The following is a 17116-nucleotide window of genomic DNA, read 5'->3' as shown; positions in this document are numbered from 1 at the left end:
CCCGTACTGCAGAATCTCACTCATGCTTGAAAAAGAAGCTGTTGTAGTTTTTGTTCTCGGAGCAGAGGTCACACTGAGAATGTATTTAAAGCAGCTCTGTGCTGAGTGTGAGAACACATTTATTTTGACCACACTGCTCAAGCCACAGTTCAGAGCTTTTTTTCTTTGCCCAATTTAGACTCTGAAAACAAATTCATCAGTTCCAACATGATGTCACTTCTGTTTTGGCAAGTTGCAAGATGTCAATTAGTTCAGTTGTTTAGTAATGGTTCCAACACTCAAAAAGGTAGTATTAAACAATATGAAGTCTATTCAGTGTTGATTTACATTGGAAATGCAATGCAAGTATATTGTTTCATCATTATTAATTTTTACATTATAACTGAAAATCACATTTATGCTCATTACAGATGTATGAGAACTATTCAGTGTTAATTACCCAGCACACTTCCTCTTCGAACTGTTGCCCTCTGGCCAGCGCTACAGAGCACCAGAACAGTCAGGCACAGGAACAGTTTTTTCCATCAGGCCATCCACCTCATGAACAGTTCAAATTGCCCCCAATTACATTCCTTTGTCAATACAACCATGTGTAATATTCAATCCATCCATTCCTACTTATATCCATATTTCATTTATGTTCTTTAACATATCCTACCTCTTCTTCAATACATTACTTCACCTAAACAACTGTTTGTGTCTGTGGTAATTTTACAGTGTTAGGCTATGTTTGACATTTTATAATTGTGAAGCACTTTGGTGAACTCTGTTTTAAATATGTTATATGGACCATTCTACCGAATTGGTACAAACTCAAAGGTGGAAACTTAAAAAAAAAAAAAAAAAGTGTGTGTATATACATATATATATATGTTTTTACCCCAAAACTTTGTCCACATATATATATATTGTACCATATCTAAGGTACAAATATCTAGTAAAAGAACAGTCAGTTTTCATATTTCATTTTCAGAATTTATGTATGTTTTTCCTTTCACAAAATGTCACTACCGAAACATAGAAATATACCAAAATAAAAAGGATTATATTTATCTATTAAGAATTTGTTTCCATTCCCACTCTAAATATAATTTTAATGAATTTTTCTAAAAGATTTTTATAGACAAACAATACAAATATTTTTTTTAACAAATTTCAAAGTTGAATTTATAAGTTTACTAAAAATCTAAATGCAAAATTTCTCTGTAAAATACATACACTTCATGATACTGATTTGAGAGTTAATGATTCATGAAACTAAATATATATTTAATCAATCATTATCATATATTTTTAGTTAATAACTCAATTTTCCTTTATTTATGAAATAACACCAGGTGTTTTGGTAGTGACTTCACTGTTTCGGTGGTGACATTTTGACAGTGTCATAAATATTCCCTAAAATATTTTGCATAATCTTAAAAAAAAAAAAATATTACAAACATAAACATTTTATGATAAGACATAACAAAAATTTCTATCATCCGTATTTGGAAGTACAAACACTTCTTTTGAATTGTCATTGAAGTTAAGGACTGCTTGGTCATACAGCTTGTTTTCCATTCACATGAAAACTAGTTTAAAATAATAAATTAAGTGGTTTCAGTTTAAAAATAAAAAGCTCAACCATAATATTAGTGTTAAACCTTAGCTGTCTGACTTTGAGCACTTTGTTCACAAATTTATCCTACAAAAAGTCAAACATATCCAACATCTCAAAGAAAAATACAACCAGGATGTGAGACTTCATCCCTGTCCATCATGGCAGCATGGTGAGTAGTCAGATCCCATCATTTTGAAGTAAATGTGCTCCAAAGTCTGAAAAAATCAGTGTGTAACTTTAAGAATGTCACTACAGCAACACATATTCTCTGCAATTAAAAAAAAAAAAAAAAAAAAAAAAAAAGTTTAAATCTAAAATAATGTTTTTATATACAGTATGTACTGTTCAAAGCATATGACTGTTTCCTTAAAATTAATAGTTGACAATAAAATTGTCACTACTGACATAATCATGTCATTAACGAAACTTTATCATACTATATGTATATGTTTCGGTAGTGATAGTTTTAGCTAATTTTCAGCATAACTCAAAAATGTTTGGGTTTTTGGGGGTTTTAATCTTAAATGTTATGTTTTATGTTCAAAGCTAGTAATTATTTTCTTAAAATGAGACGTTGAAGATAACATTTTATCACTGCTTAAAATAATCATGTCACTACTGAAAAATTATTATATGTTTTGGTAGTGACTATTTTAGCTAACTTTAATTTTAGCTAATTTTACCTTATGATTATTAGGAAATATTCATATGTTTTAAACAGCTGTAACTACATAACTGAATATTTCAATTAAAACCCCCAAAAGTTGATTTAATTGCAGAGAATATGTGTTTCGGTAGTGACAATTCCTTAAGTTACACACTGATTTTTCAGACTTTAGAGCACATTAACTTCAAAATTATGGGATCGAACTACTCACTATACAGCCATGATGGGCAGTGATGCAGTCTCACTTCCAGGTGAAAAATGCAGTGTGGCTAAAATCGGGCTCAACCAATGGACTAAAACATTTTGTGTTTCGGTAGTGACACAAAAATAATGGACAGCATATTAAAATAAAGTTTAATTATTTAAAAATTAAACCAGCAATAGAATCTAAATAATTTCCTTTCACTTTGAAAGAAATGAAAAGATATTTAAAAAAAAAAAAATTTGAAAAAATTATGTATTATTTTGATATGTTGAAATTTAAGGGTGAGGGTTTGGGACAGCCACCTTCTAATAGAAAGTACTGTATAAATTATGATTTTGTATATATTTCAATTATTATTATCTTAATGCCTTGGGTTTTGATAGATCATAACATATTCTCATGACATATCTAATATCGGAATTCATAAATATTTTTTTAATAGTTATTTTTATTGTGGGACCGCAGTTTGCACCAGTTCGGTAGAATGGCTCGTATAAATAAAGTTGAGTTGAGTTGAGTAATTCCATATTTGCACAACTTTCTGATGTCAGATAGATGAAAACATTTGAACACATTTACACATGACTGCCTATATTTACATGTCAACAATGCAAGATGGCAGCATTCCAGTTCGGATCATTCCTGGGATTCGGTAATATTTCAGTGCTCCAGACTTTTTAAAGTGTTGGTTCACTAAAATAAAACGTTGAAAGCTTTTTAGAATTTCATTTAATCCTACTTATAATAATAAATAAAAATGAATATAAAGGTTGATTGCCTCGAAGGTTGGGGAGTTGAGAGAAAGGTTTGATCTGGGTAAAATTAACCATAAAATTAAAATAAATTAAAATGAACTATTGTACTATAGTAATATTGTAGTAACCATGTTTTTTTTTTTTTTTTTTTTTTTGGCAGAAGCCATAGTTTAATGCAATTAACCATGGTGGTACCACAGTAACATGGTGTTAATATAGTAACAACCATGTTTCATTTGTGGTTACTATGATTTTATACAAAATACCATGGTGATACTATGTTACTATAGTAAAACCATTTTTTTTTTTCTCCCAATGCGCTCTAAGTCCTCGTGGTGGCATAGTGACTTGCCTCAGTCAGGTTGGCGGAGGACGAATCTCAGTTGCCTCTGTGTCTGAGACCATCAATCCACACATCTTATCACGTGGCTTGTTGGGCACGTTACCGTGGAGACATAGAGCGTGTGGAGGCTTCACAGTATTCTCCGCGGCATCCACGCACAACTTGCCACGCGCCCCACTGAGAGCGAACCACATTATGGCAACCACGAGGAGGTTACCCCATGTGACTCTACCGTTCTTCTGTTGTACTGGGCCAATTTGGTTGCTTAGGAGACCTGGCTGGAGTCACTCAGCCCACCCTGGATTCAAGCTTGTGACTCCAGGGGTGGTAGTCAGTGTCTTTACTCGCTGAGCTACCCAGGCCCCTGTAAAACCATTTTTAATTTTTGTAAGGTAAGGGTTAGGTTTAGGGGTAATGGTTGGTGTAGGGTGTCTGCGGGACTCACATTTCCGGTATGACACTATACTGTTATTATATACTTAATTTGATTTATAACAAGGTACTGTACATTATAATTTCTGTCTTATCTATTTTACACTGCACGTCAACAATATGTATTTATTTCAGTGTTTTCTATTCTGTAATTCACTTTATTTACTCTAAAGAGCTGCAACTAAAAGCTGTCAGTGTAAAAGCACATCGCGCAAGACTGCTCTAATGGTTATGTTACAATAAAGCACTTATGCATGCTGTGTGAAACAAGGATTAAAAAGAGGGTGGAAAATGATCACAATTTTTTTTTGTTTTTAGCTGTACACTTTACTACCATGTGCATCTTAAAGGAACAGTTAACCTAAAAATTTTAATTTTCTCATTATTCACTTACCCTGATGCCATCACAGATGTGTATGACTGTCTTTCTTCAGCAGAACACAAAAAAAGATTTTTAGAAGAGATTGAGCTCTGTCAGGTCCTTATAATGCAAGTACATGGGTGTCAGCACTTTGACGGTCCAAAAGTCACATTTAGGCAGCATAAAAGTAATCGATGTGACTCCAGTTGATCAATGAATGTCTTCTGAAGCAAATCGATACATTTGTGTAGAAAATAAATATATAATTAGAACGTTATTAACTTAAAAAATTTAAAAGTTAAAAAAAAGTTTTAATTATCGACTTATTTCTTACATAAACCTATCGATTCACTTCATTAGACATTCATTGGCTGGAGTCATGTGGATTACTTTTATGCTGCCTAAATGTGACTTTTAAACCATCAAAGTGCTGGCACCTGTGTACTTCTATTATAAGGACCTGACAGAGCTCAATCTCTTCTAAAAATCTTTTTTTGTGTTCTGCTGAAGAAAGACAATCATACACATCTGGAATGGCATCAGGGTAAGTGAATAATGAGAGAATTTTCATTTTTGAGTGAACTATTCCTTTAAGCAAACCCCCACCCCCCAAATCTATTACATGACCTCATTTAAAATCAGCCTTGAGTTTCATAGCAGGGCTGTTAAGAGGTAAGATTCAGGAGAACTTATTTCACTGGTAACATTGTATGGATCAGACAACAGAAAAATAAAGCTGACACAAACCTAACATATGCATCACTTCTGGAACTCTGCTGGTCAGGTCAGAGGAAGTTATAAACCACAGGAAGGGCTGATAATGTTTAAATGAAGAACAGTAACTACATCATGAAGAGAAAGACTGACAGAGACTGAAAATGTCTAATAAGTGTCACATATGTCTGCTGGTGCTGACAATTCTCTGCTCACTTCTCATAGGTAAATGAATCTATATATGCTCTAAAACATGTCTGTACATGAGATAATGTGAATATGTATTTATTAAAAATTATTTTACTGGAATTAGTATGGCAGAGAGTCTATCAAAATTTCAAAATAGATTACAATATGAACGTCCAACTTTACTGTGTGTTTCAGGTATCAGTGGAGTGAAAGACACTCATGTGTTCTGCAGTTCTGGTGAAAATGTCATTCTGCCCTGTAATAATGCCCGTTCTGACTGCAACACAACTACATGGAACTATAATAGAAATAGAAATTCAGAGACATTTGAACTGTTTGCTTATGGGATGAAGAAGAATAACACAGAGAGACATGAGAGACTGAGTCTGGGGTCTGACTGCTCTCTGAACATCTATAAAGCCTCAAAAGAAGATTATGGATCTTACACCTGTCAGCAATATGTGAATGGACATCAACAAGGAAATGATGCACGTGTTTATCTGCATGTTCTTCACGGTCAGTATTTTTGTTAATTTTATGATTGATTTATACAGGACGCCATTCTCTCTTTACAGTCATTTTACTGAAATGAGTGAAATCTTTCAATGTCATCTCTGTCTTAGTTTCTGTTTCAGTCTCTCCATCATCCACACAGACTGAGATAAGACCAGGCCGCTCTGTGACTCTCTCCTGTCAGTTGATTTTATATGATGGAGTTTTGTGTGATACTTTGGTCAGTTTTGAGAGAATTCAGCTGTTGTGGGTGAATCAGACTGGTGTTGATCTGCAGAAAGACTCCAGATATCAGATATCATCAGGACACTGTATCAGCACTCTGACTACAACACTCCTGAATGAAGACAACAACAGAGAGTGGAGATGTCAAGTTAATAACGGAACTAAAGTGGAGACCTCAGTTAGCTATTCTGTCAAGTATTTGGGTGAGAAAACAATCTTGTTAACCAGTTTTTGAAGTCTCTGTTACACATGCATAATGTTAAACTAAGGACACATAACGTAAAAACTACAGTAAGTTACACAAAGGACTTGTCATGAAACAAGTTACTGTTCAGAAGTAAATATTTTATTTTCTACTAAAACACTGAACAACAACAAAACTACCACAATACTTTTAAACTTTTAAATCTGTTTGTCACTAAAAAACTTCCCTGATCCATGAGATCGAGTGCAATGTCTGAAGTTGAAGGGGGTTATTACATTTTTAGCATTTTCAGTAAGATTAATTATAATAATTATTTAAAAATTATAATAATCTATCATATTTTAAATAATTTTAAGAGATCTGGAAGTGTGCTGAGGCCCCCTAGTGGGTCCTGACCCTGTAGTTGAGAACCAACGGGGCACACTTTTTATTTTTATTTTTAAGTATTTTAATCAACCTTCTGTTTATTATTTCAAAATCTTGATACACTTTGTGACCAGAAAAAAATGCAATTTTTTCTTAAATGATGATAATTGGCACGCTGAGGGGTAATCACTGGCACGCCAGCAACGGCAAGAGAGGAACAGACTATTTTATTTATATGACGTATTTCACACCTGCATTCCAATCTACATCTTGATGTAATTCTTCCTCATGATCACGCAGCGTGTTTTCATCAGCTGAATGGGAGAATAACAAAAAGTTAAATGTGACAAGACTGCAGTATACCCAACAGAATCATGCAGCACCTGCAAGCCTTTGCATGTGTTTAGTCTCCCATTCAGCTGATGAAAACATGCTGCAATCTTGAGGAAGGATTACAACAAGATGTAGACTGGAATGCAGGTGCGAAAACTTAATATAAATAAAATAGCCTGATCTTCTCTTGCTGTTGCTTGTGTGCTATGATTACCTCTCTCTGTGTGATTTAAAAAAATATACATTCATAATATAAGAAATATTTAAGATTCCACACAATTTCGTAATCAGTAATCAAATAAGAACATTTGTGACATTAACTGTGTTAACTCATGTTGTACAAAAGCACAGGTTTTATTTTCATTAAAGAACTTTCAAAAGATGCTTTGTGAAAATTCACATGCAGGATCATGATTAAACTGTTTTGCTGATAATCTCATTTGAAATGAAAAATAAACAATTAAATTAGAAAAATGCAAAACAGAAACATTTTCACATGGGCACAGCCATTGACCAGGAAAATAAAAAATGGCACTCCATGTCAAAAAGGTTGCCAACTAAAATATAATTTCTAAATGTTCTAAAACATAGAGCTAACTAACTATATAACAATGTATCTTCTACAGCTCCAACTGATACAACATCTGTGAGTTCAGTCACCACCCCAAACAGTGAGTGTTTCAAACACACCAGTAACTCCTACACAACAAGATACTGAACTGCTGTCACTTTAGTGGTTTGCACAAATATAACAATGTATCTTCTACAGCTCCAACTGATGCAACATCTGTGAGTTCAGTCACCACCTCAAACAGTGAGTGTTTCAAACACACCAGTAACTCCTACACAACAAGATACTGAACTGCTGTCACTTTAGTAGTTTGCACAAATATAACAATGTATCTTCTACAGCTCCAACTGATACAACACATGTGAGTTCAGTCACCACCCCAAACAGTGAGTGTTTCAAACACACCAGTAACTGCTACACAACAAGATACTGAACTGCTGTCACTTTAGTGGTTTGCAGTGCTCTTCTACATACAGAATATACATGTCCATGTTTTCAAATATAGATTTCAAATATAAGTGATTCCTCTATGAAGGAATTAAGAAGGAATTACTGAGAGAAAATCTACTCAGAATGTTGTGTGCAAAGTAACTCTTTCTTAAATCAAAATCAAAGATGTCAGTGATCTGGATTTTTTTGGTCCTGCTCTTACAATGATACAGCATGCATGACAGTATGTCTGATACAGTCTGTTTTCTGATGAAGATGTGACTCTTCTGTTACACTATTGTTGCACTGATACAGCAAGTCAACAACAGCTGTTGAATAAAATAAGGCAATGATAAGAAACAGTATTGGAAGAGAAATACAAATACGCATTCCTTGATGTTGTTTTCTTGTTGAAAAATAAATGTTTTGTATTCAGTTTGATTTTTTGTTTTTCTACACATGGTGCACCTGAACTAAAATACATTCTCCATAGTTGCAACTTCTACAACTATATATAACAAACTATCTTCAGTCTCCACCCCAGTCTCTGAAAGGACCTCAACTTCCAAAGCACCAGTATCTCCATCACAACAAGGTACATGTAAATATACTGTATGTGTATGTATGTAATGGATGATTGTCTCATTTCAGTGGTTTTTGTAGTGGTTCTCACATACTGGAATTCTCCTAGAACTCAACACTGAGAACAGACGGTTTATATAAAACAAAAAGTGGACACTGTAGCTTAGATTAGATTTACACTTCTATGGGGACACTGATCTCATCGGTAATTAATTTTGGCAGAATCTTTCTGTAAACAAATCATCATCGACAGGTATGAATAGTAGCCTGATTGAAAATCATGCCTTTAAATCAGTAGTTAATGTATTTCATATTTTTGATTAAAAATAATGTATCACATGATCTTCTGTAGTATACATCTGTATCTGAATGTTTCACTCTTTGTCCTCTCTCTTAGTGATTGTGATTGTTGTTGTGATTGCTGCATTAGCTGTTCTCCTTCCTGCTGTTCTTCTATGTGTGATCCTGAAAAAGAGAGCTGGTAAATTTTTATAAAAACCTTCAACTGAAGTTGTCCAGCATTTCTCATTTTCACACTGCTTTCACTTATTTTTCACATTTCAAATCAGGTTGTATCATGGAAACAGTGATTTATGAGTTTGAGTTACTTTTTTTCCAAGAAAAAATTATTTGAAAAGTACCATAAAAGTAGTCCATACAGTTTGCCTTCTGCCCATTCATGATACATGCAAGAACTGTTGTATTTGCAGTTGGAATTAGAATGTTTTTTTTTTTTTTTATCATAAAGATTACAAGAGGCACTTTCATGACTATTTTTCAGGTAATAGAAGAGAGGTTCACTCCAATTCTTCCCCAGGTGCAAATGTAAGTGAATAAAATGATGAAACTTTATTAAGCTCAAAGATTAATATTTATAATTTGACAGTTACTGTTGTAATTTTCCTGTGGCCCATATTGCGACATACTTGTGTTTGTCTGCATAATATATTTTCTGACTGTCATATAACACAATATATTGTTTCTCTCATTTGCATATACAAAGGAAATGTGTACTGCATGAAGATGGATTTGAGATTATAAGAGTCATTTGGTTGAGACTTTCAAGGTTTTCTTTTATCTTTCATGTGTAGGAGCAGACAGATGATGTGACTTATTCACAGGTTACAGTTTCTGGAAAAAAGCAGGGGTCAAAGAACAATGTGAGTAGATACGGACACATCCCCTGTTCATCCATTGACCATTCTCATTCAGAGAAAATTAGACCTGAACTGCACATTTCCCTAACCAAGTAGAGTTATATCTTGTCTCTACAGAAGTTTTACACTGAAATGCATTTCTTTTCAATTTGTATCTCAAAAGAATTAAGCACTAACAACATGCAGCAATAATATCAGTGATTTGAATCATGCACATTGTTTGACATCTATGATGTTCTTTCAGGTTCATTCTGATGATAAAGTGACTTACGCTTCCATCAGAGGAGCAACAGCTGGACCCCACGGAGGACTGCAGTGAACTTTATACCACACTGAACAAGATTGTTTGCAAATAAATCAAACAAACAAACAGTTAGTAATTACACAAAGCAACACCGCATGACCCTAAAATATAAAATATATAAAATTTCCTTGTAAAACTTATTCCAAACAGTTTAATTCAATGTCATTATAAATATTGTATTTCAAATGTTTATCTGGCATTTTGTTTGATGCCTGGGGAGTTTCGGCATGTTTGTTTCGAGGTGTTTGTCTTTTTGTAAATAATGTTATGCTGAGTTTATTATTTAGAATGAATATCAAATTAGCATTTTTTCCACAGATTGTTTTTAAAATACAGATGTCTAGAACAAATATTTAGAATGATAATGATTATAATGATTTACAGACATTAACAGAAAATTTTATGGATAAGAATTCGGTAACACTTCATAAAAATGGTCTGTCTTTAATATGTAATTATGCAGGAATTAATGCAGGACAAATAAGTAGTACAACATTAACACTTTAGTTACTACTATTAACTAATAGGAAACATGATTAACTAATCAGTAAATAATAGTGAACTGATGACTGAGGTAGTTCACTGTTAGATAATCAAAAATTACTGAATTTGATTTGCCTCATTGAGAACTATTAACTAATTATGGCTTATTAAAAATAACTACTAATTAATTACTAATCAAAACATTAACATGTGTCTAAAATTTGAATGATTATGTTTTTATTGTGAACAAAATCATGAAATGTGCCTTCAGAGAAACATGCGTCTCACATGCGTTCTTTGTGGAAATTAATTATTGAACGTAATAACTCTCTAAATCAAGACTACAGTGTCTGGTAGAGTATCATAGTCAGCTTACCTTACAGAAATATATGGATGTATGTGCCCAACCTGTGTATTCCTTGGGATATCTCTTCTGTTCATTACAAATTATTAACTTCAGCATGTTAGATATTGCTGGAGGTCTTTTTTTTATATATAATTTTGGTAACCCATATGTAATGAATCAAGTGTTAGCACATAAACATGAAGGAATTACTAATGATTTTGGCCATTATTTTAAAGTGAGGGTCATGGTAATGCATTAGTAATGAACGAAAAAAACACTTAAATATTCACAACTTTTTTTTTTAACAAAATATTTTGACAATCATAGAAACTGTAGGTTAATCTTACAAGAAGTGTTTCATTTTATGTGAAGTGCATTTAAAAAAGATCTGAGTAACTTAATGGATCCAGTGGAAAAAAAGAATGAGTGTCTCATCCATCAAGCTTCTAATCTAATCAGGATTTGCCATATTTGATGCTCGCACTGAAACTGAAAGAAGACCGAGTGTGATTTGTAGGAACAAACACTTGAGTATTCATTAGTAAATGACAAGTAACACCACAGTTACTATTAATGGTTTATAATGTGTTTTCACTTTATAATAATGGTCCAGATACCCTTTAACTCCCAAGGAAGGAAACAGTAAGATTTCATTAATTAATAATGCGTTACCATGACCCACACTTTAAAATAATGGTCCAGGTCATTAGTAATTCCTTCATGTTTATGTAGAAACACTTGACTCATTACTTATGGGTTACCAAAATTATTAAATTAAGTTAATAATTTGTAATGAACAGAAGAGATATCCCAAGGAAAACACAGGTTGGGCACATACATCCATATATTTTTGTAAGGTAAGCTGAATATGATACTCTACCAGACACTGTAGCCTTGATTTAGCCTTAGTACTACTCATTTATCCTGCATTCCTGCATAATTACCTATTAATGACGGACATTATTATAAAGTTTTACCAAGATTTCTGTAGCAAAGTTTGATTCCATTTCTGCTAATACAACAAGTTGATTATGATTAGATTTTTTAACTAAATAATCAAATTATTGCTCTCATTCAATATATATATTCGTATTAAATACTAATTCAATTGTCTTACATTTACACGCTCTAATGAGGGGCACTTGCTTGCTAATTTCACCTGACAGGGTAATACAAAAGCAACCCCCTGCTTGTTTCATGTATATCTTCATACACTTTAGCCTATGTAATGGAGGGCCCCATCTGTGAGTCCCAACCACTCCCCTGGAGGATCACATGAGCCCCTGAACTTCCACTGTTGTTTCATGATCTCGTATGAATCAGAAACGCCCCCTCTTGAAAACTTAAACACCATGGAGAAACCTATAGTTTCGTCACTAACCTCAGCAAAATGCTATGGAGGGCCACTTCCTCCATCATCCGGCCCATGAGCCCTTTGAGGTCCACTGTTGTTAACATCACCTCTAACCAAGATGTAAATACTACAAGGGACTGAGTTATTGCACAACAGTTACATGAAAGTTACATGTTTATAACTGAATCAAAATCATTTAATTGAGAAAGTTTACTGATGACAGAATGTTCTCCATAATTTCAAAGGCAGAAGTCAACAATAACAGGTTGACAATGAATTCATGGACCTAACCCCTTTTTCTTTTATTGTGTACTGTATTTCATTTCATTTTCTTTTCTCATATCTTATTTTATGCACTTAAAGTACATATGTATCTAGTGGTTTCTAAATGTTGTTTGAGTTGTGTGTGGATGCACATGTGAAATTATAAACTTCAGATTAAGAAAATTGAATCTGTTTGAGTGTTAAATTGAAATAAATTCAAATAAATATATATATATATATATGACTTTCTTTTTCGTAACACAAAGGGAGAAATTGTGACAAAATGTTGTGTTCAGTGATGTTTATGGCAGTTTATGGTGACCACCTCTTCAAGATTCAAAAAGACGTAAAAGTATTATTCAGAAGTCTAATAAATTATTCCATGAGACTCATGATTGTTATAAAAGCATATGACGAGTTCTGGTGAGAAACAAACCGAAATCAAATGTATTATTTAGTGAAACTGTTGACCGACCGTTGCTCTCATCTGCACGTTCATGAGACCAACAGTTCACGCAGCCCTGCTCATGAGATAGGGTGCTCAAGTGAAAACTCACTTTATCTAAAAACAAGTCTCCCACAGCAATACTAACAACAGAACACAACACAGCTGCACACAAACTAGAGAACAGAACTTACTAAACACGTCTGAAGAGTTTGTAGTTAAAGAATAGATGCATTTCTATGCCCAGCCTTATCTGTTTGAAACGGAGTACTCAATTAAACTGAGAGGGATAGATGGGGAGGCTGAAGGCAACCAAAAATAAGCACCTGGTTTGAAAAGGTTACTTTATTAAAACATCTACAAAATTATACAACAGGCAATGACAATGACTAACACAGGCAGAGAGTCTAAAACATAGACAGACAGACCTGATTAATAACAGATACCAAATATTAACAAAGAAAATTATGTTCCATTAATTATTTACATTTTTCATTTTTTATAAACATGAATAGATGAAATAGCTGAGGAAAGAACATGCCCGAAACTATATTTATTAAAATACAATAAAAGTTTAGTTCAGGAGTTCAGTAAAGCTCATTCAAAAAGCATAGTCGGCATACCAACATAACCATTTATGACTCACATTCTTGTGTATATTACAGTATAGGGCTACTTATGTGTCTTTATTACTTTCCACCCCTTCATACACATCAAGGATGAATGTCCACAAACCAGTTTTAAGTCGGATTAAATGAACAATCTGCAGCTTTTAAAACAGCACCACCGAGAATTGAAGAGTTAACTTATCTTTATGGCAAACAAAACTAACTTTTGGTTTAAAGGTTCATGGACAACATATACACGGGGGCAACATCAATCCCTATTACCTTGTAGCCCCTAAAAGTGGCTGTTGTGGCACTGACAACCGTCCAGTTGCAGCAATTACATACCGCAACAGTCATCACTTTCATCACCAAGTCCCCCATGGTTTTAAATAATTAATGTCATTACTTTTTTAAAATGTTTAACAATTACTTCTCTAACTTTTTAAATGAAAGTGGTTCTATAAGAAATACATTTTCTGATGTCTTAAGTATGTCAGGTTTGTTGAGGAATAAAGTGTTAATGAGAGTGATTGAAAGATTCAAAAGTGCTGCTACTGTATAACAGCTGCTGGATTTTTTGGTACTGCAGTGAAACTTTCAATTGCTCTTTGTAAACAGAAGATTATTCAACAAATTTCTGTCACTCTTACTGATATAAATGTTAATAATTTCTGTACTGTTGCCTTTCTGCTTGTTTTCCTCTCTTTCTCCATACTTTCCAGGCACCTTTGATACAATTCTGGTAGGTCCAGACACATTGAGTCCTTTCAAATAGTACATTAGGAGCATGCTACAATACAGTCCAAAGCAATGATGATTTCCAAAAGTCCAGTTGAACACAAGTTCTGATCAGGAAATTCTGCTTAGTTCAAGTCATTCCACATAATGCCAGGTCAATTACAAAACTATCTGCAGTCATTTTCATTTCTATCAAATGACTACACAATAAACCACATTTACAGTCAATGAAGGGAGGAGTGACAGGGACAGACAGGAGTGAAGTCACAAATATCAATCGTCTGATTATGCTCAAATTGGCAATATAATGCCATATGCCTGTTTTCCTGATAGATACATCACACTGTTGTACGTAATTACGTAACACATACACTTGAAGCCCTATTCTGCTTGTTCATGATCTTCACAGAAAAGTTCATCCACACTTCACATGGGTCTTCAGAAGTTTCACTGACTTTTATTTCTCAGATTGGCTGCACAATCTCCGTATTAACTGGGTGTGTCAGAATGGTTATGATGCCTCATAACATTGAGCCAAAATGCTGACAACTACAGAAAATCAGCATATTAAAAAAAAAACTGGGACAACGCAAGAAAAATGGGTTCACATGACATGAGAATCATGGAATACTTATCTGCTTTTGACATCAAAAATTAAACAGGCATGCGCACAACACTTGAGCACATTGGATAAGCTGGTAAGAATGGTAAAGGTGGATACATGCAGAGTGAAATTATATGTATATTTTTGCCCATTTGTACCGGTGTTCTTATCAAACATGCAAAAGTGTTGTGTGCATGTCTGTTTATGTTTTGACATCAAATGTAGAGAATAATCAGATGATTTCAAGTAAATGTGGTTTTCTTGCCCCGTCTGATTTTTTTGAATAAGCTGGTTTTTGGTAGTTATCAGCATATTGGTGTGCATGTTTACACACTCATTATGTCCGAATCAGACAAATTACCAGCAACAAGCAATTAGTCAACACAGAACATGTTACGTATGTAATTGTGCGACATGACAATTACAGTGGAGCGGGATTTTGGACCAATACGATTTTACAGTGAGTGGGGCAACTCAGCACAATGCCGCAGAAATGTCCTGTCACTCGTCTTTTGTTGCATCACAGCTGGTTAGGACATGATTCAAAACAACAATTTGATATTATTTATTGAGATGAAATAAAGACCCCCACCATGTGAATGTTTAATGATCTGTATGATCTCAATGTCAAATTTCCTAGTATGCAATTTACCCTCCACTACATTAATTTGAAATGTTATTTGCTATTGTTATTTAATATGCAAGAAGAAAAAAAGCATAATTGCTGTATTTTTTATATAATATGTTTCAATACATATGATAATTTGTCAAATGTTGCCCACAGAGAACTATGACTAAAGAGTTTTTCGAGCCATCTACTTTGGTGCTGCCTCTCATCTAGCTACAATACCTTCCACCAGTTATTATGATTATGTTTCGAGATCTATTCATTGTTCAGGGAATGAAGAGACAGTTTTGTTAGCTGTAGGTTCAGGGTTTAAGGATACAGGTTAGACGACCAGGATATAAAGTTCAGCTGCCATGCAACATTTTATTCCAAAATCCCATATTTTTCCTGTTAGCCCATTTTCAGTGCTAAGTCAACATATCTGGACCTCACAGAGCACACTAATCTTGAATTTCTATAGTAAGAAACGAAGGAAACATTTGCAGAAATGGTTCACCCAAAAATGTAAATTACTTTTCAGTACTCAACCTGATGTCATTCTAAACTTGTATGCTGATTTTTTACTATGAAACACAGAAGAAGAATATGCAACCTTGAAACAGTGATTTGAAATTAAGAACTGAATTAGTTTAATTTGTAAACAGAGCATTCTTTTGAGATTCACAAACCAAAATTGATGATTCTTTCATGAATTGGACTAATCCAGTTTTTGAGTTCTGAGAAGAGTGCCACTGAATAAGAACTTTCAGTCTCTTCCTCACATAAAGCTATCGTATATCTTCAGAAGTCTTGGAATACAGTGCATCCGGAAAGTATTCACAGCGCTTCACTTTTTCCACGTTTTGTTATGTTACAGCCTTATTCCAAAATGGATTAAATTCATTATTTTCCTCAAAATTCTACAAACAATACCCCATAATGACAACGCGAAAGACGTTTGTTTGAAATCTTTGCAAATAAAAAAAATAAAAAATGAAAAAAAAAAAAAAAAAAAAAAATCACATGTGCGTAAGTATTCAAGCCTTTGCCATGACACTCAAAATTGAGCTCAGGTGCATCCTGTTTCCACTGATCATCCTTGAGACGTTTCTACAACTTGACTGGAGTCCACCTGTGGTAAAGTCAGTTGATTGGACATGATTTGGAAAGGCACACACCTGTCTATATAAGGTCCCACAGTTAACAGTGCATGTCAGAGCACAAACCAAGCCATGAAGTCCAAGGAATTGTCTGTAGACCTCCGAGTCAGGATTGTATCGAGGCACAGATCTGGGGAAGGGTACAGAAAAATTTCTGCAGCATTGAAGGTCCCAATGAGCACAGTGGTCTCTGTCATCCGTAAATGGAAGAAGTTTGGAACCACCATGACTTTTCCTAGAGCTGGCCGCCTGGCCAAACTGACCGATCGGGGGAGAAGGGCCTTAGTCAGAGAGGTGACCAAGAACCCGATGGTCACTCTGACAGAGCTCCAGCATTTCTCTGTGGAGAAAGGAGAACCTTCCAGAAGAACAACCATCTCTGCAGCACTCCACCAATCAGGCCTGTATGGTAGAGTGGCCAGACGGAAGCCACTCCTCAGTAAAAGGCACATGACAGCCCACCTGGAGTTTGCCAAAAAGGCACCTGAAGGACTCTCAGACCATGAGAAACAAAGATTGAACTCTTTGGCCTGAATGGCAAGCGTCATGTCTG

At 34.3% G+C, this 17116-nt stretch overlaps 1 protein-coding gene across 6 annotated transcripts; it reads left to right on the top strand.

Annotated features, from left to right (window-relative positions):
* Positions 1-5070: 5070 nt before the first annotated feature.
* LOC127452783 (uncharacterized) lies at positions 5071-10863 on the top strand. 6 transcript variants are annotated; one of them, XM_051718493.1, is made up of 11 exons: positions 5074-5305; positions 5465-5785; positions 5893-6210; positions 7538-7582; positions 7681-7725; positions 7824-7868; positions 8405-8506; positions 8891-8974; positions 9275-9318; positions 9591-9653; positions 9895-10861. In XM_051718493.1, the coding sequence occupies exons 1-11, from the start codon at positions 5245-5247 to the stop codon at positions 9967-9969; spliced, it is 1203 nt and encodes a 400-aa protein (XP_051574453.1). In that variant the 5' UTR covers positions 5074-5244; the 3' UTR covers positions 9970-10861. The 6 variants fall into 6 exon arrangements, with proteins under 6 accessions (XP_051574458.1, XP_051574454.1, XP_051574456.1 ...); XM_051718492.1 differs by having other exon boundaries at positions 5077-5305; positions 9585-9653; positions 9895-10860; XM_051718494.1 differs by lacking the exon at positions 7538-7582 and having other exon boundaries at positions 5072-5305; positions 9585-9653; positions 9895-10862.
* Positions 10864-17116: the final 6253 nt, after the last annotated feature.

This window comes from Myxocyprinus asiaticus, chromosome 15, assembly GCF_019703515.2.
Source record: "Myxocyprinus asiaticus isolate MX2 ecotype Aquarium Trade chromosome 15, UBuf_Myxa_2, whole genome shotgun sequence".
NCBI classification, from domain to species: Eukaryota; Metazoa; Chordata; class Actinopteri; order Cypriniformes; family Catostomidae; genus Myxocyprinus; species Myxocyprinus asiaticus.
The sequence above is the reverse complement of the archived record's forward strand: the minus strand, read 5'-3'. Positions and strand labels throughout refer to the sequence as shown.

What these genes read in the sequence shown, in the direction of transcription:
- LOC127452783 (XM_051718492.1), top strand. Translation starts at nt 5,245, where the DNA reads ATGTCTAATAAGTGTCACATATGTCTGCTGGTGCTGACAATTCTCTGC. An exon ending in TTCAGTCACCACCTCAAACA is followed by an intron (nt 7,726 to 7,823) that starts GTGAGTGTTTCA and finishes TATCTTCTACAG; the next exon opens with CTCCAACTGATACAACACAT. An exon ending in GATCCTGAAAAAGAGAGCTG is followed by an intron (nt 8,975 to 9,274) that starts GTAAATTTTTAT and finishes ACTATTTTTCAG; the next exon opens with GTAATAGAAGAGAGGTTCAC.